General features: G+C 40.7%; 2 protein-coding genes across 2 annotated transcripts in view; one reads left to right on the forward strand and one right to left on the reverse strand.

Annotated features, from left to right (window-relative positions):
- The first annotated feature begins 386 nt into the window (after nucleotides 1-386).
- On the forward strand, nucleotides 387-9,351 carry kics2 (KICSTOR subunit 2). Its single transcript, XM_063005324.1, has 4 exons — nucleotides 387-555; nucleotides 987-1,254; nucleotides 2,821-3,109; nucleotides 7,724-9,351. Exons 2-4 carry the CDS (start codon nucleotides 1,011-1,013, stop codon nucleotides 8,541-8,543), a joined length of 1,353 nt encoding a protein of 450 aa, XP_062861394.1. The 5' UTR covers nucleotides 387-555; nucleotides 987-1,010; the 3' UTR covers nucleotides 8,544-9,351.
- An 8,777-nt stretch (nucleotides 9,352-18,128) lies between these two features.
- srgap1b (SLIT-ROBO Rho GTPase activating protein 1b) overlaps nucleotides 18,129-18,969 on the reverse strand; it is a 72,245-nt gene continuing 71,404 nt past the window's right edge. The window contains exon 21 of the mRNA XM_062994996.1: nucleotides 18,129-18,907. Coding sequence (XP_062851066.1) covers nucleotides 18,527-18,907 — 381 coding nt within the window. The 3' untranslated portion in view covers nucleotides 18,129-18,526. The remainder of the gene's footprint in view (nucleotides 18,908-18,969) is intronic.

Consider the following 18,969-nt stretch of genomic DNA (forward strand, 5'->3'; position numbering starts at 1 on the left):
CTGAGATTTACATTTTAGAATGAAACGAAACAACCGCCAGAGGATTCAGCGGAGCTTCTAGCCAATGAGGATTAAGCTCTGTCGTCATCAAGCCGTCTCTCAGGCAGCGCAGCCCGTGGAGAGCAACTGCAGGGACTGGTTCCGCCGCCTGCAGCCGCCGCGCTCTCGCGAGATTATAACGAGTCTGTCACCGAGACGCGCCGGTGGCGCCGACGCAAGTCGGACAAAAAAAACTAACCGGCATGCACCGTACCGAGCCAGGCGGCGATCGGTCTGCGCAGCGCCGGGTTAAGTCGAACAAGCCTATTCTGAACGTCCTTGACCACTTACACTGGAGCATGCGCAGTTCCTGTTTGTAAAATTTGTCCTCTCTGGTTTGCCGTAGTGATGTTGAAAGTATCATAGCGGTGCATACGGTGTTTTGAAGTGAAGAATTTGTATTTCCTCCCGAAAGTAATCTGAATTTTCCGCATATTTCGTCCTTTGACATGTAATTATTACTTTACACCTCAGCAACAGCTTTTCACCAGGAATGCCACTGTAAATTTTTACCAGGTGATTTAACTCTATTTTATTAGCTCGCCAGAAGTAACGTTAGCTTAAAGTCACGGTATTCCGTACACTTTAAAGCAGATTTTTATACGTCAGTGTGACAGCAGCACCTGATTAATGCTTTTTAACCGCGGTGTGCTATCTTAGCTGAATTTCGAATATATTTAGCTTCATTTCGATATAAAAGTCAATGTTCACTGGCTGAGTCACTCTTACTTGTAGTGTTGACACTAATCCATACAGCAGAGGGTTATCATTATATTGCTCATATACCTTCATTCAGTTATAATCTAATAACAACGTTCAACTATATTCACCACAGAGGTACTCTGAGCATTGTCTGGAATATCGTGATCTTATTTTAGCTTCTTTTACCTACAGTACTTGTCATGAAAACGTATTAAACAGCAGGTCTCTATGATTTGTTCTCACAGTTTAGTCCTGTGTAGTTGGTCCTGATGGGGGAAGCTGTGCGAGAAGACGAGCTTCGGCCGGTACCTAAAGAGAGAGCAATCCTGGAGAGCTTCTTCACTCAACTTGGCATGTTCTGGTTTGACCGGGCTAAGGACTATGTGGAGAAGGAAAAGGAACAGAGTAGCAGGAGCTCTGCGCCAATTTGGAGCTCTCTGCTTGCTGCCCTGGCACATTTATCTGCTGCAGAAAAAGCCTACCACAACATGACCTTTCTCGGCCAAAAACTAGGTACACACTACTACACTGATTAGAGAAAGCCTACATTATATGGCCAAGAGTAAGTCGCCACCTGACCTTGAGCTTGATGGATATCCCATTTCAAAACAATCAGTATCAATAGTTATTATAATAATTATTAATCGGACCTTGCTCTGTTTATAGAGACACATCATGCTGGTCCTGGAAAATGTCTCCTTAAAACTGTTGCCTATAATGTATTTTATAATAATTGGTTTTATTCACCTCTTACAACGGGTGTGGCTAAACCATCTAAACTCAATATTTTGAAGGTGTGTCCACATACTTCTGACCATATACGTAGTGTACCACTGATCAGAACAAGCTTATTACAACATGACCTGTGTTGAACAGGAAAACTAGGGGTGCATGCCAAAACTCTTTATGGATGCCCTCTCATCCAGCTTTAAATATGTATTATTATCTAATTGAGCAACAGTAGAATCAGGTAACCAGAAAATAGGAAGCCCTTCTTTCATGAACGCCAAACTTAGCCAGGCAGACAACTTTAAGAGTGTTTAAGTTTCTGCCAATCTTTTTATGTTTCATTATTATTAAAGTCCTTGTGGTCCTGGGAGCACTCAAAACCTTAGATATTGTTTTATATCCCTGCCCTGATCTAGGCCTTGCTACAGTTTGTTCATGGAGATGTCAACTGTTATCCATGATAAAGTCTTTTAATACAACCTCATGTACTATGACAGACCGTGGCTATTTTAACCTTACAATGTGACTTATCTTGTCAGACCGAAACCTTGAAACCCATATAACCAAACTAAAACTTGATGAGAGAACCATTTCATTGGAAAAGACAATTATTGTTGAAAGAGTAAAAGGTAAAAGCAAAAAAGACTGCCAGCAAGACATGGATACAATTTAAGAAAAAATTAACTAGCCGTTAGGAAGACTGAAAACAGGATGTTCTGGAAAAACACAATCTATATGGTTGCCAGAAATCAGAACTGACTTGGCAGCACTTAATAATAGTACTAGTAATACTACTACTACTAATAATAAACCTAAATATGTCTAAGGCATTCCTGGACATTGTTGACATACTGTGTATATATACAATCTTACCCTACATTTTTGACCTTGGCCCTTAACATCATTCATAATTCCCTTTTTTGAGGTAATAAGGTAAAATAAAATAAGTAAAAATTAATATCTGGTCTTTGTACAATTTTTAAAACCAGGCCAAACTGAATTTACAGATCACTGTTTTTAGTCTTTATTTGGCAGACCGTCCCAACTTTTCTTGAATTTAAGATTGTAAGAAGATGGCATGTGTTTATGTAGCCCACTAAACAGGCTGATTTAAATCAGCTTGCACAGTCAGAAGCTCTAACCATGCCTAAATGAAGATTGTTTAACACTATTTTAGAGGGTCTTGGCATAATTTAAGTATTTGTAAAGGCGCTTTATATTGGGGATAATTTGGCTACTCCCTCAGGATTCTACAGCAGATGGTGCTAGAGGGCAACCCTACACTATTCCAGCACAATGCAGATTATTAGTCCTGCACAGTTGACAGTTTGGCATGTTGTTTCTCTTTAGGTGGTCAGTCCTTCTTCAGCAGAAAAGACTCGATTAGGACCATTTACACATCTCTGCACAATGAACTGAAGAAGGTGGTGTCTATGGGGCGTCTGTCTCCGGCTGACTCCACACCGTACTTGGAGGAGTTGCTCTCACATTTAGCCCAGCAGCTGTGCCACTTCACCCAGGCCAGGATGGAGCTGGCTGACCACTATGAGAAGATGCATTCCCTCGGCAGTCAGAAAACAGTCAACTCGGAGGAGCTGGTGAGCACACTGGAGAGCATCCTGCAAAAGTACAGTTCCAGGTCAGTGCAAGTTTTGGCACCCCCTCTCGGCCAGATTGCATATTTGGTTGATTTTAAAGTGGAAAAACACTACCACATCTGCAGCAAAAAAAGAATAATATTGAAATAGCATATACACACTCACCAAGCACTTTATTAGGTACGTAGAGTAATTGATTATTTTATAAGATACACCTAACACACAAATGAACTATCAGCCATAACATTAAAAGCACCTCCTTGTTTCTACACTTACTGTCCTTTTTATCAGCTCCACTTACCATATAGAAGCATTTTGTAGTTCTACAATTACTGACTGTAGTCCATCTGTTTCTCTGCATGCTTTGTTAGCCTGCTTTCATGCTGTTCTTCAATGATCAGGACCCCCACAGGACCACCACAGAGCAGCTATTATTTGGGTGGTGGATGATTCTCAGCATTGCAGTGACATTGACATGGTGGTGGTGTGTTAGTGTGTGTTGTGCTGGTATGAGTGGATCAGACACAGCAATGCTGATGGAGTTTTTAAACACCTCACTGTCACTGCTGGACTGAGAATAGTCCACCAACCAAAAATATCCAGCTGGCAGCGCCTGTGACCGACCACTGATGAAGGTCTAGAAGATGACCAACTCGAACAGCAGCAATAGATGAGCGATCGTCTCTGACTTTACATCTACATTTATTGTACTAAATTAATAACAGTAGTACTAATAATTGCACTGTAAGACATAAATGAAAGACTTTATAGGCTTTTGGCAGCACAGTGGTTCAGTTTTGAGGGCAGCACGTTGGCTCGGTGGTTAGCACTGGCGCCTCACAGCAAGAAGGTTCGATTCCCAGGTGAAGCAGTCTGGGTCCTTTCTGTGTGGAGTTTGCATGTTCTTCCTGTGTCTGCATGGGTTTCCTCTGGGAGCTCCAGTTTCCTCCCACAGTCCAAAGACATGCAAGTGAGGTGAATTGGAGTTTTGACATCAAAGACTTGAACTGATGAATCTTGTGTAACCAGTAACTACCTGTCCTGTCATGAATGTAACCAAAGTGTGTAAACATGATCTAAATTCCTAATATAATAAAAATAAATAAATTTAAAAAAATTATTCAGTGTTGACCCATCGCTCTTGACAAATTGTCTTCAATTCCCAAATGTGTACAGGGGTCCCTCTTAAAAACCTGCAACATACAATTCTGTGTTGCGTTTGATTAAGTGGGTGTCTAGGCGTACACCCTGCCTCCTATTCATCTTCTGTGAGAAGCTTCCAGATGGTGATAGACTCACGAAGCCTTAACCAGGACAAGGCAAATTTTTAAAGATAAATAATCAAAAGCTATTTTCTATTAAACTTCAGTCCCTCGTGGGTTTAGCATTTTTAAAGAATGGTTACAGAAATAGAATTTTCTGAGCTGTGTCTTGAGTGCCAGCTCTGAACCTGCCAAATAACAGAGCTCACCTAGCATTCTCAAGGTGAACTCTTTACTCTGCCAAACAGATGCAACATCATGTATTGAGAGAGAGAGAGAGAGAGAGAGAGAGCTATAGAGTAAAAAGGGTGATGGAGAGATGGATAGAACAGATGTCAGGACTAAAACGATCACTAGAGAAAGAATGAGAAAAAGACTGGCTATCTGCACTGGTATCTGATTAATTAATCAGACATGGTGAGCTTGGAGACACTGTCCTGCTCATCATTGGCTGGCACCTCTCTGCACTAAATGGAATTAAGTCCTGGTTAGAAACCATGACCTTGAATGGCAAAGAAAGCACACGCTTCCCCCACTGACTGACAGAGAGGCAATTATCCGATGTCCTACTACTGCTGCGATTTAAAACTAAAAATCATTAAGAGTGGGGCTGGAGGAATACCAGTACAGCTGTTTTATTATATGCTGTTTTATAATGGATTTTGCAGACAGTGTGAACTCAAGATATTTCATGTTTTCTTTGGTCAACTTTATTTCATTGTTAATATACACTGATCAGCCATAACATTAAAACCACCTCCTTGTTTCTACACTCACTGTCCATTTTATCAGCTCCACTTACCATATAGGAGCACTTTGTAGTTCTACAATTACTGACTGTAGTCCATCTGTTTCTCTTCATACTTTTTCGGGCGGCACGGTGGCTAAGTGGGTAGCACTGTCGCCTCTCAGCAAGAAGGTCCTGGGTTCGAACCCTAGGTGGGGTGGTCCGGGTCCTTTCTGTGTGGAGTTTGCATGTTCTTCCCGTGCCTGTGTGGGTTTCCTCCAGGTGCTCCGGTTTCCTCCCACAGTCCAAAGACATGCAAGTGAGGTGAATTGGAGACGCTAAATTGTCCATGACTGTGTTCGATATAACCTTGTGAACTGATGAATCTTGTGTAATGAGTAACTACCGTTCCTGTCATGAATGTAACCAAATTGTAAAGCATGACGTTAAAATTCTAATAAACAAACAAACAAACAAACAAACATACTTTTTCAGCCTGTTCTTCAATGCTCGGGACTCTCCCAGGACCACTACAGAGCAGGTATTATTTAGGTGGTGGATGATTATCAGCACTGCAATGAAACTGACATGGTGGTGGTGTGTTAGTGTGTGTTGTGCTGGTATGAGTGGATCAGACACAGCAGCGCTGCTGGAGTTTTTAAATACCGTGGTCCACTCACTGTCCACTCTATTAGACACTCCTACCTAGTTGTTCCACTTTGTAGATGTAAAGTCAGAGACGATCGCTCATCTATTGCTGCTGTTTGAGTTGGTCATCTTCTAGACCTTCATAAGTGGTCACAGGACGCTGCCCACGGGGCGCTGTTGGCTGAATATTTTTGGTTGATGGACTATTCTCAGTCCAGCAGGGACAGTGAGGTGTTTAAAAACTCCATCAGCGCTGCTGTGTCTTATCCAGTTATTTGGGGGTCCTGGCCATTGAAGAACAGAGTGAAAGCAGGTTTAAAAAGTATGTAGAGAAACAGATGGACTACAGTCAGTAATTGTAGAACTACAAAGTGTGAGTGTAGAAACAAGGAGGTGGTTTTAATGTTATGGCTGATCAGTGTGTGTATATTATATTATATTATATTAATTATATCATATCATATTATATCATAAGCCATCCATTCCTCTTGGCAAAATCCACCATGGTTATGGGGTCCTTCTGAAACACCTGCAATTTCATAAGGAGTCTGGTGTTATATAGGCTCTATATTTGGGTTTCTTATCTTATGGAAACATCCAGATTTAGTTTATTCGCCATTAATAGCAGCAGTAGCTCAGTGGTTAAGGTACTGGACTACTAATCAGATAGTTGCCAGTTCAAGCCCCACCACCACCACCACTGTTGGGCCCCTGAGCAAGGCCCTCAACCATCAATTGCTCAAACTGTATCAATCACAATTGTGAGGAAATGTAAAATTAACATTGTGTTCCTCTAATAAGTTCAAGTATGTTTGTCTATGTTTAAAACTTATTAAAAACTTGTGATTATGGTCCAGATTTAATCACCTGTAAGACGTCTGACCTGTCATTAATATAGGGTGGTAGGAGTTTTTTTTATTATTATTTTGGATTTCTATGGACTATATACAGTCTACTTTAGAATTATTGGTTCGCTCTTGGTACTGATGGGTAAAAAAAGATTATAAAAATGTTCAGCTTAATCCTAGACTGAAAATATGAGAGAAATTTTACAGGGGTTTTGTTAAAATGTTAGCTCCTGCATTTAGTCCTGTATTCAACGTTTCTGATTCTGGGGACTGGAATGCTTTCTGTGTTTATTGAATCAGGTCGCATGGATTTGAATTAATGTTTTGGAATTTAATTATTGCAGTTGGGTGGCACAGTATACTATGCTAGCCCACCACCCACTATTGCTGACATCCAGCTTCGGATCTCAGAGGTGCTATCGGCCAGCCGGGCATCTACACAGGCTTGAATGACTATATCTGGGGGGTTGGAGATTGCCGAGGCTCTGCAAAGGATTGACGCACTGTCCAAAGTATTCCAGATTTTCATGTTCACTTTATAATGCCACAGCATTTTGAAGAATAAAGTCTCCTTCTCTCACAACCCAGTTTGATTTAACGTCCACCAGTGTCTAGGCAGTGATGCTTGCGGCTGATTGAAAAAAAAGGTTTTCTTTTTGCATAGGCGTGGCATCAAATTGTGAATTTGGAGACTTAATTACTCCATAATCTTCTGCAAAAGTTTAACTCTGTCCTTTATTAGCCATAATTACCAATAACCAGGATTTTTAACAGAGAAATGCAATGCTTATAAGATTTTTTTCTTGCTTCCTCATATGGCACAGTCCTTAATTATCTAATAGTCTCTCTCACCAATTTTTTCTCTCTGTCTCTCCCTTTCGCTTTTTTCCTCTGCCTTTGTCACTGCCTGCTAAGACTTGTAATTAATGTTAAGTCAGGAGTGAAGAATTTGCATCCTGGTGCTGAATACAAAGGTGATGTAATGAGCTAAAAGCAGTCGTACCATATTCATGACTGTGATCTTCATCACTAATGAGCTTAAAGTAGCATGCTGGCACAACCTCTCCTTCACATGCCAACACAAACCTATTTCAGGCATCACAATTCCAAAAAAATGCTTACCAACCATTTTGTCTTCTGTGACAACCATTTTGTTCCTCTGTGCTGCAGATTCCACCACCCGATCCTGAGTCGTCTGGAGAGTGGCTTTCAGGTGGAGGTGGACGTCCTGGCACAGCTGCTACGCTGCCAGGCTCAGATCTCCGAGTGGCATTTCCTGCCCTCGCTTCTTAACCTGCACGGAGCCCACGCCAAGCTCCAAACCTGGGCTCAAGTCTTCGATCGACAGCGCGAGACCCGCAAAAACTTGTTCGGTGGTCAATCCCAGAAGGCGGTGCAGCCGCCACACCTGTACACCTGGCTGCAGAAGCTGCAGGGGGCGCTGCTGGCGAAGTTTACTTTCTATTTCCATGAAGCGCTGAGCCGACAGGCGCTGCCGTCCGAGATGAAGTCTCTGACCGCTCGGACCTCGACAGACTACTTCGGAAAGATCTGCACATTTGTGCGCAAACACGACGCCATCAACGTATCACTTGTGTTCGACAATCGCGGCTTGGATAGCTTCCAGGGTCACGGCTATCACCATCCGCAGTCATACCGTGAAGCGCCTAAAGGAGTGGACCAGTTTCCAGCTGTGGTGTCCGTGCCTGGTGGGGAACGGCCGTTAAACCACTGGCCCAACGTCATCATGATCATGAGCGATCGCTGCAATGAGCTTAACACCCTCGACAAAGTGTCGCACTTCTACGACGAAAAGGTCCAGAGCACGTACTTTCTGACCAGGCCTGAGCCGCACTTCACCCTGGTGGTGATCTTTGATGGAAAGAAAGCGGAGAAGGACTCGCATGTTGTGGCCTTTCTGCAGGAGATTTCCAGCTCTCTGAAGAACTCCAAACCCTTCAGCACGCTCAAACCAGGATCCAAAGGCTAAATCTGACCTCATCTGACTCAAAGTGGACACAAACCTATATTATATATACTGTATATATATATACACTGATGAGCCATAACAATAAAACCGCCTCCTTGTTTCTACACTCACTGTCCATTTTATGAGCTCCACTTACCATATAGAAGCACTTTGTAGTTTTACAATTACTGACTGTAGTCCATCTGTTTCTCTACATACATTTTTAGCCTGCTTTTACCCTGTTTTTTTAATGGTCAGGACCACCACAGAGCAGGTATTATTTAGGTGGTGGATGATTCTCAGCACTGCAGTAACAATGACATGGTGGTGGTGTGTTAGTGTGTGTTGTGCTGGTATGAGTGGTGCTGGAGTTTTTAAATACCGTGTCCACTCACTGTCCACTCTATTAGACACTCTTACCTAGTTGTTCCACCTTGTAGATGTAAAGTCAGAGACGATCGCTCATCTATTGCTGCTGTTTGAGTTGGTCATCTTCTAGACCTTTATCAGTGGTCACAGGACACTGCCCATGAGGCGATGTTGGCTGGATATTTTTGGTTTGTGGACTATTCTCAGTCCAGTAGTGACAGTGAGGTGTTTAAAAACTCCATCAGCATTTCTGTGTCTTATCCACTCATACGAGCACAACACACACTAACACACCACCACCATGTCAGTGTCACTGCAGTGCTGAGAATCATCCACCACCCAAATAATACCTGCTCTGTAGTGGTCATGGGAGAGTCCTGACCAGTGAAGAAGAGCATGAAAGGGGGTTAACAAAGCATGTAGAGAAACAGACTACAGTCAGTAATTGTAGAACTACAAAGTGCTTCTATATGGTAAGTGGAGCTGATAAAATGGACAGTGAGTGTAGAAACAAGGTGGTGGTTTTAATGTTATGGCTGATCGGTGTATATATTATAAGCATTAAAACCAGATGTAAGATCCTTTAAGAAAGTTTAAAAGTTTAATTCTGTTCTGGCCTGCCAACTAAACAGTTTCTCTTTAAATAATCATGCTGCTATTTTTATAGAATTAATTTGTAATATAAAAATACTAATAAATATTAGAACTTTTTAAAAATATTGATAAAACATCAAGTGGTCCAGTAGCTTTGCTTATGTTGTTTAATGACTGTGAACTATTGGGACCAAGCATCAGACCATCAGTGCCATTTTAGTTGTTGTTGTTTTTTTTTTAAACACATTTAAATTTACTTTATTTTTAATTTGAGTCATGCATTTAATACAATAAAGTTTACCATCATTTAAACAAAGTGTGATACTCTTTATTAAACGTACTATGAGGGTTTTACACAAATTACATCACTTTTGTACATCGTAGACCTTTTACACCTTGTTGTTTTTGGTTGAGCGTGTAGCCACTGATGCACTGCTGCTTTCACATCATCATCATCATCACAAGAAAATCTTTCCCTTAAAGCTTCTTTGAGTGTCCAAAAAGGTGAAAAAAAAACTTTCTTGGCACTCTAAATTCTCTAAAAAATAAGTGTGGGATGCTGTGTTCTACACTTTATATACATACAACCCCTGGCAAAAATTATGGAATCACCACTCTTGGAAGATGTTCTGTCAATTGTTTAATTTTGTAGAAAAAAAATAAATCACAGACATGCCACAAAACTATCATTTTTCAAAATGTCAACCTTCTGGCATTAAGAAACAATAAAAAAAGAAACAAATATAATAGTTGTGGTCAGTCACAATTGCTTTTTTTAGATCAAGTAGAGGAAAAAAATATGGAATCACTCAAATCTGAGGAAAAAATTATGGAATCACTCTGTAATTTGCAGTTTAAAAACAAAACATCTGCAGCAGATTAGATTTGCTAATTATTCTTCAGTTTAAAAAGAGTGCTCACACCTCGGAGAGCTGTTGCACAAAGCAGATTGTCATGAATCATGGTTCCAACACAAGATATGTCAGTTGAAACAAATGAGAGGATTATAAAACTCCTTCAAGAAGATAAATCATTGTGGAATGTCGCAAAAGATGTTGGTTGTTCCCAGTAAGCTGTGTTTAAAATCTGGACCAAGTACAAACAAAATGGGAAGGTTGTAAAAGGGAAGCATACTGGTAGACCAAGTAAGACATCAAAGCATCAAGATAGAAAACAAAGCAATATGTCTTGAAAACAGAAAATGCACAACAAAACAAATGAGAAACAAGTGGCCGGAAAGTGGAGTCAATGTCTGTGACTGAACTGTAAGAAATCACCTAAAAGAAATGGGATTTACATACAGAAAAGCCAAACAAAAGCCACCATTAACACCTAAAAAGAAAAGAACAAGGTTAAAGTAGGCTAAAGAAAAGCAATCGTGGACTGTGGGTGACTGGATAAAAGTGATCTTCAGTGATGAATCGCGAATCTGCATTGGGCAAGGTGATGATGCTGGAACTTTAGTTTGGTGTCGGTCCAATGAAATTTATGAAGATAACTGCCTAAAGAAAACATGTTAATTTCCACAGTTGTTGATGATATGGGCCTGCATGTCAGGTAAAGGCACAGGGAAGATGGTCTTCAATAAATGCCAAAGTCCACATTGAAATTTTGGACGCTTTTCTTATTCCATCAGTTGAAAGGATGTTTGGTGATGATGACTTCATTTTTCAAGATGATAATGCATCTTGCCATAGGGCAAAGGACGTGAAAACTTTCCTTCAAGAAAACATATAATGTCAATGGCATGGCCTGCAAATAGTCCAGATCTCAATCCATTTGAAAATCTCTGGTGGAAATTGAAGAAAATGGTCAATGACAAGGTTCCAACCTGCAAAGCTGATCTGGCAACAGCAAGAGACAGTTGAAGGCAGATTGATGAAGAATACTGTTTGTCATTAGTTAACTCCATGCCTCATAGAGTTTAAACCATTATAAAAGCCAGAGGTGGTGCAACAAAGTAATAATGGTGCAGTGTTTTCTAATGATTCCATAATTTTTTCCTCAGATTTGAGTGATTCCATATTTTTTTCCTCTACTTGGTCTAAAAAAAAGCAATTGTGACTGACCGCAACTATTATATTTGTTTCTTTTTTTTATTGTTTCTTAATGCCAGAGGGTTGACAGTTTGAGAAATGATAGTTTTGTGGCATGTCTGTGATTTCTTTTTTTTCTACAAAATTAAACAATTGAAAGAACATCTTCCAAGAGTGGTGATTCCATAATTTTTGCCAGGGGTTGTATTAATACTAGCTCACCTTTCACTTTGGCACTCAGTGTAAGGTCTAAATGAGTCTTCAACCCTCTTGCGTTATTAACATCCTGGACATTCCAAATAAAAGGACATGGGCTACTCTTATAACATTAAAATTTACAATACTTACACTGATAGTGTTTGTGCTCTTATGTGCACATGTAATATGTACAATAATTATTTTACAGTGAATTAATTGGAACAGTAACTACTAATTACTTATTGAGCAGATTTTATAGATGCAGATTACACTTAAATACAATATTAATGTCAGAGCTCTAAGTAACCAAGCCTAATCTGCAAATGTGTGTAATGAAATGACACTACATGGCCAAAGGAGTTAAGAAGACACCACTATTTCTGCTATAATTATTGCTAACAGGTGCATAAAATAAAGCATCTACATCAGCAACAGTAAATGATGCGCCTACTTGTCAAACCTAAGTTTGTCTTAAGCTACTCCACTTAAATATACAGTGCTGTGAAAAACTAATTGACCATTTCTAATTTAATGTAATTGCTTCTCGTCACACTAAATGATTTTTGTTAACATGACAGAAAGGAAACTTGAGTGTAAGCAAAAGGTTTGTATTTTTTTGTATTTATGCATTTCTCCCCCAATCCGGTCATATCCAACTACCCAACTGTAGTTCACGCCCACTGCTGCAGACGTCCACTCCTGACCGAGGAGAGTTGCAACTAAGATTCAAACTCGAAAGCTTGAGATCTCAGTACTAGTGGGCTAGCTTATTTTACCGCTGTGCAACCTGAGCACCGGTTATGTGAAATGTATTGTTAATTGGTAGCTTATTAAACACAGCTAGCTGTATTAGATATAAATCTTTGTCTTGAAGCTTACCTGTCAGACCTTATTCCCCCACAACTGTTGATTGATCGTAGAACAGTGAGAGGATTTGATGGCTGTTATGCAGTGACCCTTTGTTTTAAAGAGAAATGTAGACCCAAAGCATCTCAAAAATTCCCCTATAGCATACCAGTAATCAGAATGAATTCTTTTGGAGATGTCCACCCCTTTTGTAAATGTTCAGATGCACATGGCCGGTGGGCTTACAAAATGGTTTGATTCAAAGCCTTAACCATTAACTGCACAATGGAGGGGACCAAATCTACTAGGGAAAGGGAGAGGGGTCATTACTACCTTGTAAACAACTAATGGGAACACACGTGTATAAATAAACCAAATACACTGCCTGGCCAAAAAAAAGGTCACCACCTGGATTTAACTAAGCAAATAGGTAAGAGCCTCCCATTGGATAATTACTGCATGGGTGATTATGTTTCAGCTGGCAACAAGTTATTTAACCCTAACTGATGCAGTGAGTAGCTTCTCATTTGTTAAACAACCATGTCTAAAGACACATCCTGTGCTCGTGGAAAATATATTAATCTGTTTCAGAAGGGTGAAATTATTGGCATGCATCAAGCAGAGAAAACATCTAAGGAGATTGCTGAAACTACTAAAATCGGGTTAAGAACTGTCCAACGCATTATTTAAAAAGTGGAAGGACAGTGGGGAAACATCTTCGAGGAAGGAATGTGGTCGGAAAAAAATCTTGAATGATGGTGATCAGTGATCACTTAAACGTTTGGTGAAATCAAATGGTAGAAAAACTACAGTAGAACTCAGGGAAATGTTTAATAGTGACAGTAAGAGCATTTACACACACACAATGCGAAGGGAACTCAAGGGATTGGGACTAAACAGCTGTGTAGCCTTAAAAAAATCACTTGTCAGTGAGGCTAACCGGCAAAAACGGCTTCAATTTGCTAGGGAGCATAAAGATTGGACTCTGGAGCAATGGAAGAAGGTCATGTGGTCTGATGAGTCCAGATTTACCCTGTTCCAGAGTGATAGGCGCATCAGGGTAAGAAAAGAGGCGGCTGAAGTGATGCACCCATCATGCCTAGTGCCTACCGTACAAACCTGTGGGGGCAGTGCTATGATCTGGGGTTGCTGCAGTTGGTCAGGTCTAGGTTCAGCAACGTTATGTGCCCAAAGAATGAGGTCAGCTGACTACCTTAATATACTAAACGACCAGGTTATTCCATCAATGGATTTTTTCTTCCCTGATGGCACGGGCATATTCCAAGATGACAATGCCAGGATTCATCGGGCTCAAATTGTGAAAGAGTGGTTCAGGGAGCATGAGACATCATTTTCACACATGGATTGGCCACCACAGAGTCCAGACCTGAACCCCATTGAGAATATTTGGGATGTGCTGGAGAAGACTTTGCGCAGTGGTCCAAATCTCCCATCATCAATACAAGATCTTGGGGAAAAATTTATGCAACTCTGGACAGAAATAAATGTTGTGACATTGCAGAAGCTTGTGGAAACGATGCCACAGCGAATGCGTGCCGTAATCAAAGCTAAAGGCGGTCCAACGAAATATTACAGTGTGTTACCTTTTTTTTGGCCAGGCAGTGTATTACCGAGTGGACGTGACTGCTGAGGGTGAGCTAAAAGAATCTGACACCACAGTGAGGCATATTAACTTACTTTATTTTAAAGACATTCAAATTTGACACCTTGTTAAAATGCACTGCAACATGATATAATGCTACATGCCAAATACAGTCCTATACACGAAAGTGCAATGTCACAATGGATTAAATGTACATACTTATTCATTCAGAAGTGGTTACATGTTTGGAAAGAGCTCTATTCAGATCGCTTCATTCTTGGAACGACGTTTCAGAGAAAGACAGGCGCACACATTCCAGCAGAACAGGCTCCTCCATTCAACTCACGTCCTGAAAGGCAATTTCGCGTGAACGCTTGGCGTGCGTGTGTGAGAGGGTGTGAGTGTGTCTCGGTGGCAGCAGGGGAGGGAATGGGGCAGCAGATGCAGGGACACACGCACACACATACACACAGTCACGCGAGAAAGCACCAGTAAACAAAGGTTTAAAAAAAACATCACCCTCTTAAAACCAGAATCAATAATTAAGTATAAAATATTGCAGGTAGAAAAGAAAAAGGAACAATCAACAACGTGAGTCGGTATTTGTGCATAAAAAAAGTGATAACATGGCTGTTTGGTAGACACGTCACCTCACACTGTTCTGTGCTCAACTCGCCTTCACACCTATCTACATTAACAAACACACAGAGTCAGTCCTGCCAATTAGTGCATCACCTAATCTACACTAGCACACACACACTGCTCTTGTACATGCTCAGCTCACTCGTTCACTCATTTATAGCAGGCATAAATAATAATAATAATAATAATTAGTAATTATACAGTTTGTACAATTCTACAGCAGTCTGAACTGCACATTAAAGGGCTGGTCAGTGATTTTTCAGACAGAAAGCTTCTTTTTTCCATTCACACGGGTCCCAAGCTTAGAATTAATCAATAGAAAAAGATAATGAGTGTAGGTGTACCACAGTAATAGCTGATTTGAACTAACTTAAGACTACACAGGGAAACTAAGCTCCACAAAGACTGCTCAAATGCCTACTGTAGCATGCCATGTGTACATGAGTTCTATTTGCTAAACCTGCATACCATTTTTTATTGGACAGGTCTGGTCTGGTATATTCCAGAATGACAATGGCTTTAAATAAAGAATGTAAATCATGTGCCGTGGATTTCGCAATCACTAGATCTAATTATTATTACCAATTATAACACTATGGAAGCTATTGGAGCAATGTTATATAGTGCTCTGTTACCACTTACACACCACATAAACAAATTCTCTTTAAGAATAGCAATCTATCCAACCAGTACTGGTTACAAAACGTCTAGACTCTATGCCAGGGAGCATCAAATCTGTCCTGTTGACTTTTGGTGGCTCGAAGTCTCTTACTGTAGGTATTGGGAACAAGTCATATTTGGCTTTTTTACAGCATTAAAAGGCTATTTAGATTCAAATTAGGCATTCATTAAAACATGGCCAGAGAACACTGGAGCAGTGCCATCATAGTGTCTGTATCATGCTGACAGAAATCTTTCAAGTGGTGCATATTAGAAGGTCCATTGTTTTCTGGTGAAAAGGCACCAGATTAGCCAAATCTGAAAATCACAGACATTCCCTTTAAAGTGAATTTCACTGACCCCCCCCCCCCCCCCACACACACACACACACTGGAAGTGCAGGCTAAAAATAAGAATGGCAATCACTACCTACCGTCAAACGGCAGTAGTGGCAGAATGGAAGTGTTACCATGCCAACCCGAAAGAGGGCATGCCTTGTTGGCCCTCCCAGCATCCCAAACATGTTGCTTCTTTACTGTTATTTCTTCTTTTTTTTTGCCTTGGGTACATGCAAGTACAGCAACTACACAAAATCTTTAAAGCCATAAGTGCCCTCAATTTCTGGTCCTCCCCCTATCATCCAATCAGACCCTGGGCTGCACTGGTGAGGAGGAAGGTTTTTTTGGTGATCAAGGCTTTATGTGGTATAAGTGAAAGTGTGGAACGTTTAGTTAAAGAAGCTGTAAGCAGCATCTTCAGCTTTCCTTACTTACTGCTCCTTTAATACATTCATTCTTTTTTAAACACCTCTCCCCTGTTTTAGAGGCGAGGTGCAACATTCACCATCAATACACCCAATACACCTATATGTGAATAACCCTTTTTTCGATTTCCCATTAGACCCCTGTGTCAATTCCAACTCAAGTAATCGGCGTTAAGAAAACAAAAGAAAGAAAGCAGCAGCAAAGTTTAAGAAAGGCCCTGTTTGGTAATAAGGTAATAAAGCCAGACAAATCAAATCACAACATTGAAAACGCATTGATTGCACTTAGTCAAAACCATTCCTACAGTAACTCTGCATTCACACTCGTGGGCGACAAGATGCTGATTTCAGAGAAACTGAGACCACGTGTTCTACAAACTCAAGCATAGCGCACACTACATGACAGCAATGTAGCTCACTTATACTGTAATTAGTGTTCTTTTGGCCACAGTAGAGCAAGCTGTGGTTTTAAGAAACCATGTTTAGCTGAAGCTAAGAGTTTAAACACTTATCAACCAAACAAAGTAGGTTCCAGAGTTTCAAAGCCACTTTTTACACACCTTAAAAAATTTGATAAGCAAGTAGAATGTGACTTCTATGTGCTGATGGTTGAATTTTGTCCCATTTACAGCACATATACACCCAAAGATATAACACATTGAGTTTAATTTCTATATTATTTATAAACTTTACAGTGGGAAAACAGCTTACTTAACATTTTCTTGGTTAACGAGCTAATGAGTGCAGCAATACCTAAACTAAACATGTAAATTACTAAAGTGCATGCTTTACTTTAAATTAAATATATTTAAGTCAAATGAGCAAGGCTGCACAGCTCATGTGACTTACCATGTTAAATGTGCTGATTGACTGATGGTACTACATGACTATGAATATTTTGAGGTGTTGTCTTTCTTGTCAAACGTACGTCAAGCTATAGTCTATCTAGAAACATGCTATCTGAAGCCCAACTAGATTACTACTATCTTTGTCTACTACGCAAACATGACTAGCAGATGCCTGTCCACATTAAAAAAAAATCGTATAGTGTGCACTATGCTTTACTGTTCTACAAATTCAAGCATAGCACACACTACATGAAAGCAACGTAGCTCGGTTATATTGTGAGTAGTTCTTTCGGCCACAGTAGAGCACAGTACAACAATAAAACTGAGAACTAAACATGTAAATTACTAAAGTGCATGTTTAAAACCAAATGAGCAAGGCTGCACAGCTTGGTTAATGGTACTACATTACTATGAATATTCTGAGGCGTTGTGTGTCTTGCCAAACGTATTTCTATCTAGAAACATGCTCTCTGAAGCCCAACTAGATTACTACTAGTCACTATGCAAATGTGACTAGCTGATGCCTGTCCACAGTAAAAAACAAATCATATAGTGTGCACTATGCTTTACTGGATTTAAATGTTTGTCACTTGCAGCTACAGCAAGAATCATAACTTTGACTTCAGAGAATTTGAGACCAAGTGTTCTACAAATTCAATCATAGCACACACTACATGAAAGCAATGTAGCTTAGTTATTCTGTGATTAGCTTTTCTGGCCACAGTAGAGCACACAACAACAATAAAACCAAAAACCAAACATGTAAATTACTAAAGTGCATGTTTTAAACCAAATGAGCAAGGCTGCCCAGCTCATGTGACTTACTATGTTATATGTGTTGATTGGCTGATGGCACTACATGACTATGAATATTTTGAGGCGTTGTGTGTCTTGCCAAACGTACTTCTATTCTAGAAACATCTAGAAACATGCTATCTGAAGGCTTAACTACTACGCAAACATGACTAGCTGATACCTGTCCACAATAAAACAAAAAATCATATAGTGTGCACTATGCTTTACTGGATTTAAATGTTTGTCACTTGCAGCTACAGCAAGAATCGTGACTTTCTTCATCAGATTTACATGCGATCCATGACATTCATTGTCTAGTGTGTGAACGCAGGGTCACAAATCCAAAAAAACCTGTACAAAAGACCCTCATTTTTTACTGCCATCTCTGAATGTGTTCCTCATAAAGTATCTACACACAGACTAGTCATTTTAGAGAATATGCACGCACACGTTACCCTGACAACACAGTAAATGATTAGAATATCTTAGACTAACTCTAGCTGACTGTCATTGCATGGAAGCTGAGCTATCAACCCTATGGTTGTATTCACTATTAACATCGTCACCCTGTCTCACCCTCCGTAGGTATAATTCAGTCCTCAGGCTTAATCGGGACCCTGTTTTCCTCTTGTTGAACCTGTTTTCCAAACCTACATAGTGCCTGATTTGTCATTTGGGAAGTTTTGAGGTGTCATCGGAGGCTGTTGTGGGGGCTGAGCGTTGGTTTTGGGCATTACCGCCGGTTTGGGGCGGAGAGCCGGGGGCCGGAGTGTCACTCCCATGCGGGGTGAGGGGAGTGGGTCCGGGCAGCGGTGGGACACTGGGCCGGGCAGCGGGGGTAGGGGGCTTAGGGGGCTCAGCGGGCTTGGAGAATCAGACGGGCTGGACAGAGTAGAGGGTGTAGAGCCAGAAGGAAGGGAGGGACTGCTCTTCACCTGCTCCAGGGTGTCGAGGACCAGGTCTGGCTTTCCGCTCTGCCTTCCAAGCTCCCGTAGTTCGTTCAGCGCCAGGCTCATGGTCTCCTCGATGTCCTGTATGGACAAAAACACATTTTTTAGGGAGGTGTTTGGTCATTTGTGGCATGTAAGCACAG

This window comes from Trichomycterus rosablanca, chromosome 1 (genome assembly GCF_030014385.1).
Source record: "Trichomycterus rosablanca isolate fTriRos1 chromosome 1, fTriRos1.hap1, whole genome shotgun sequence".
NCBI classification, from domain to species: Eukaryota; Metazoa; Chordata; class Actinopteri; order Siluriformes; family Trichomycteridae; genus Trichomycterus; species Trichomycterus rosablanca.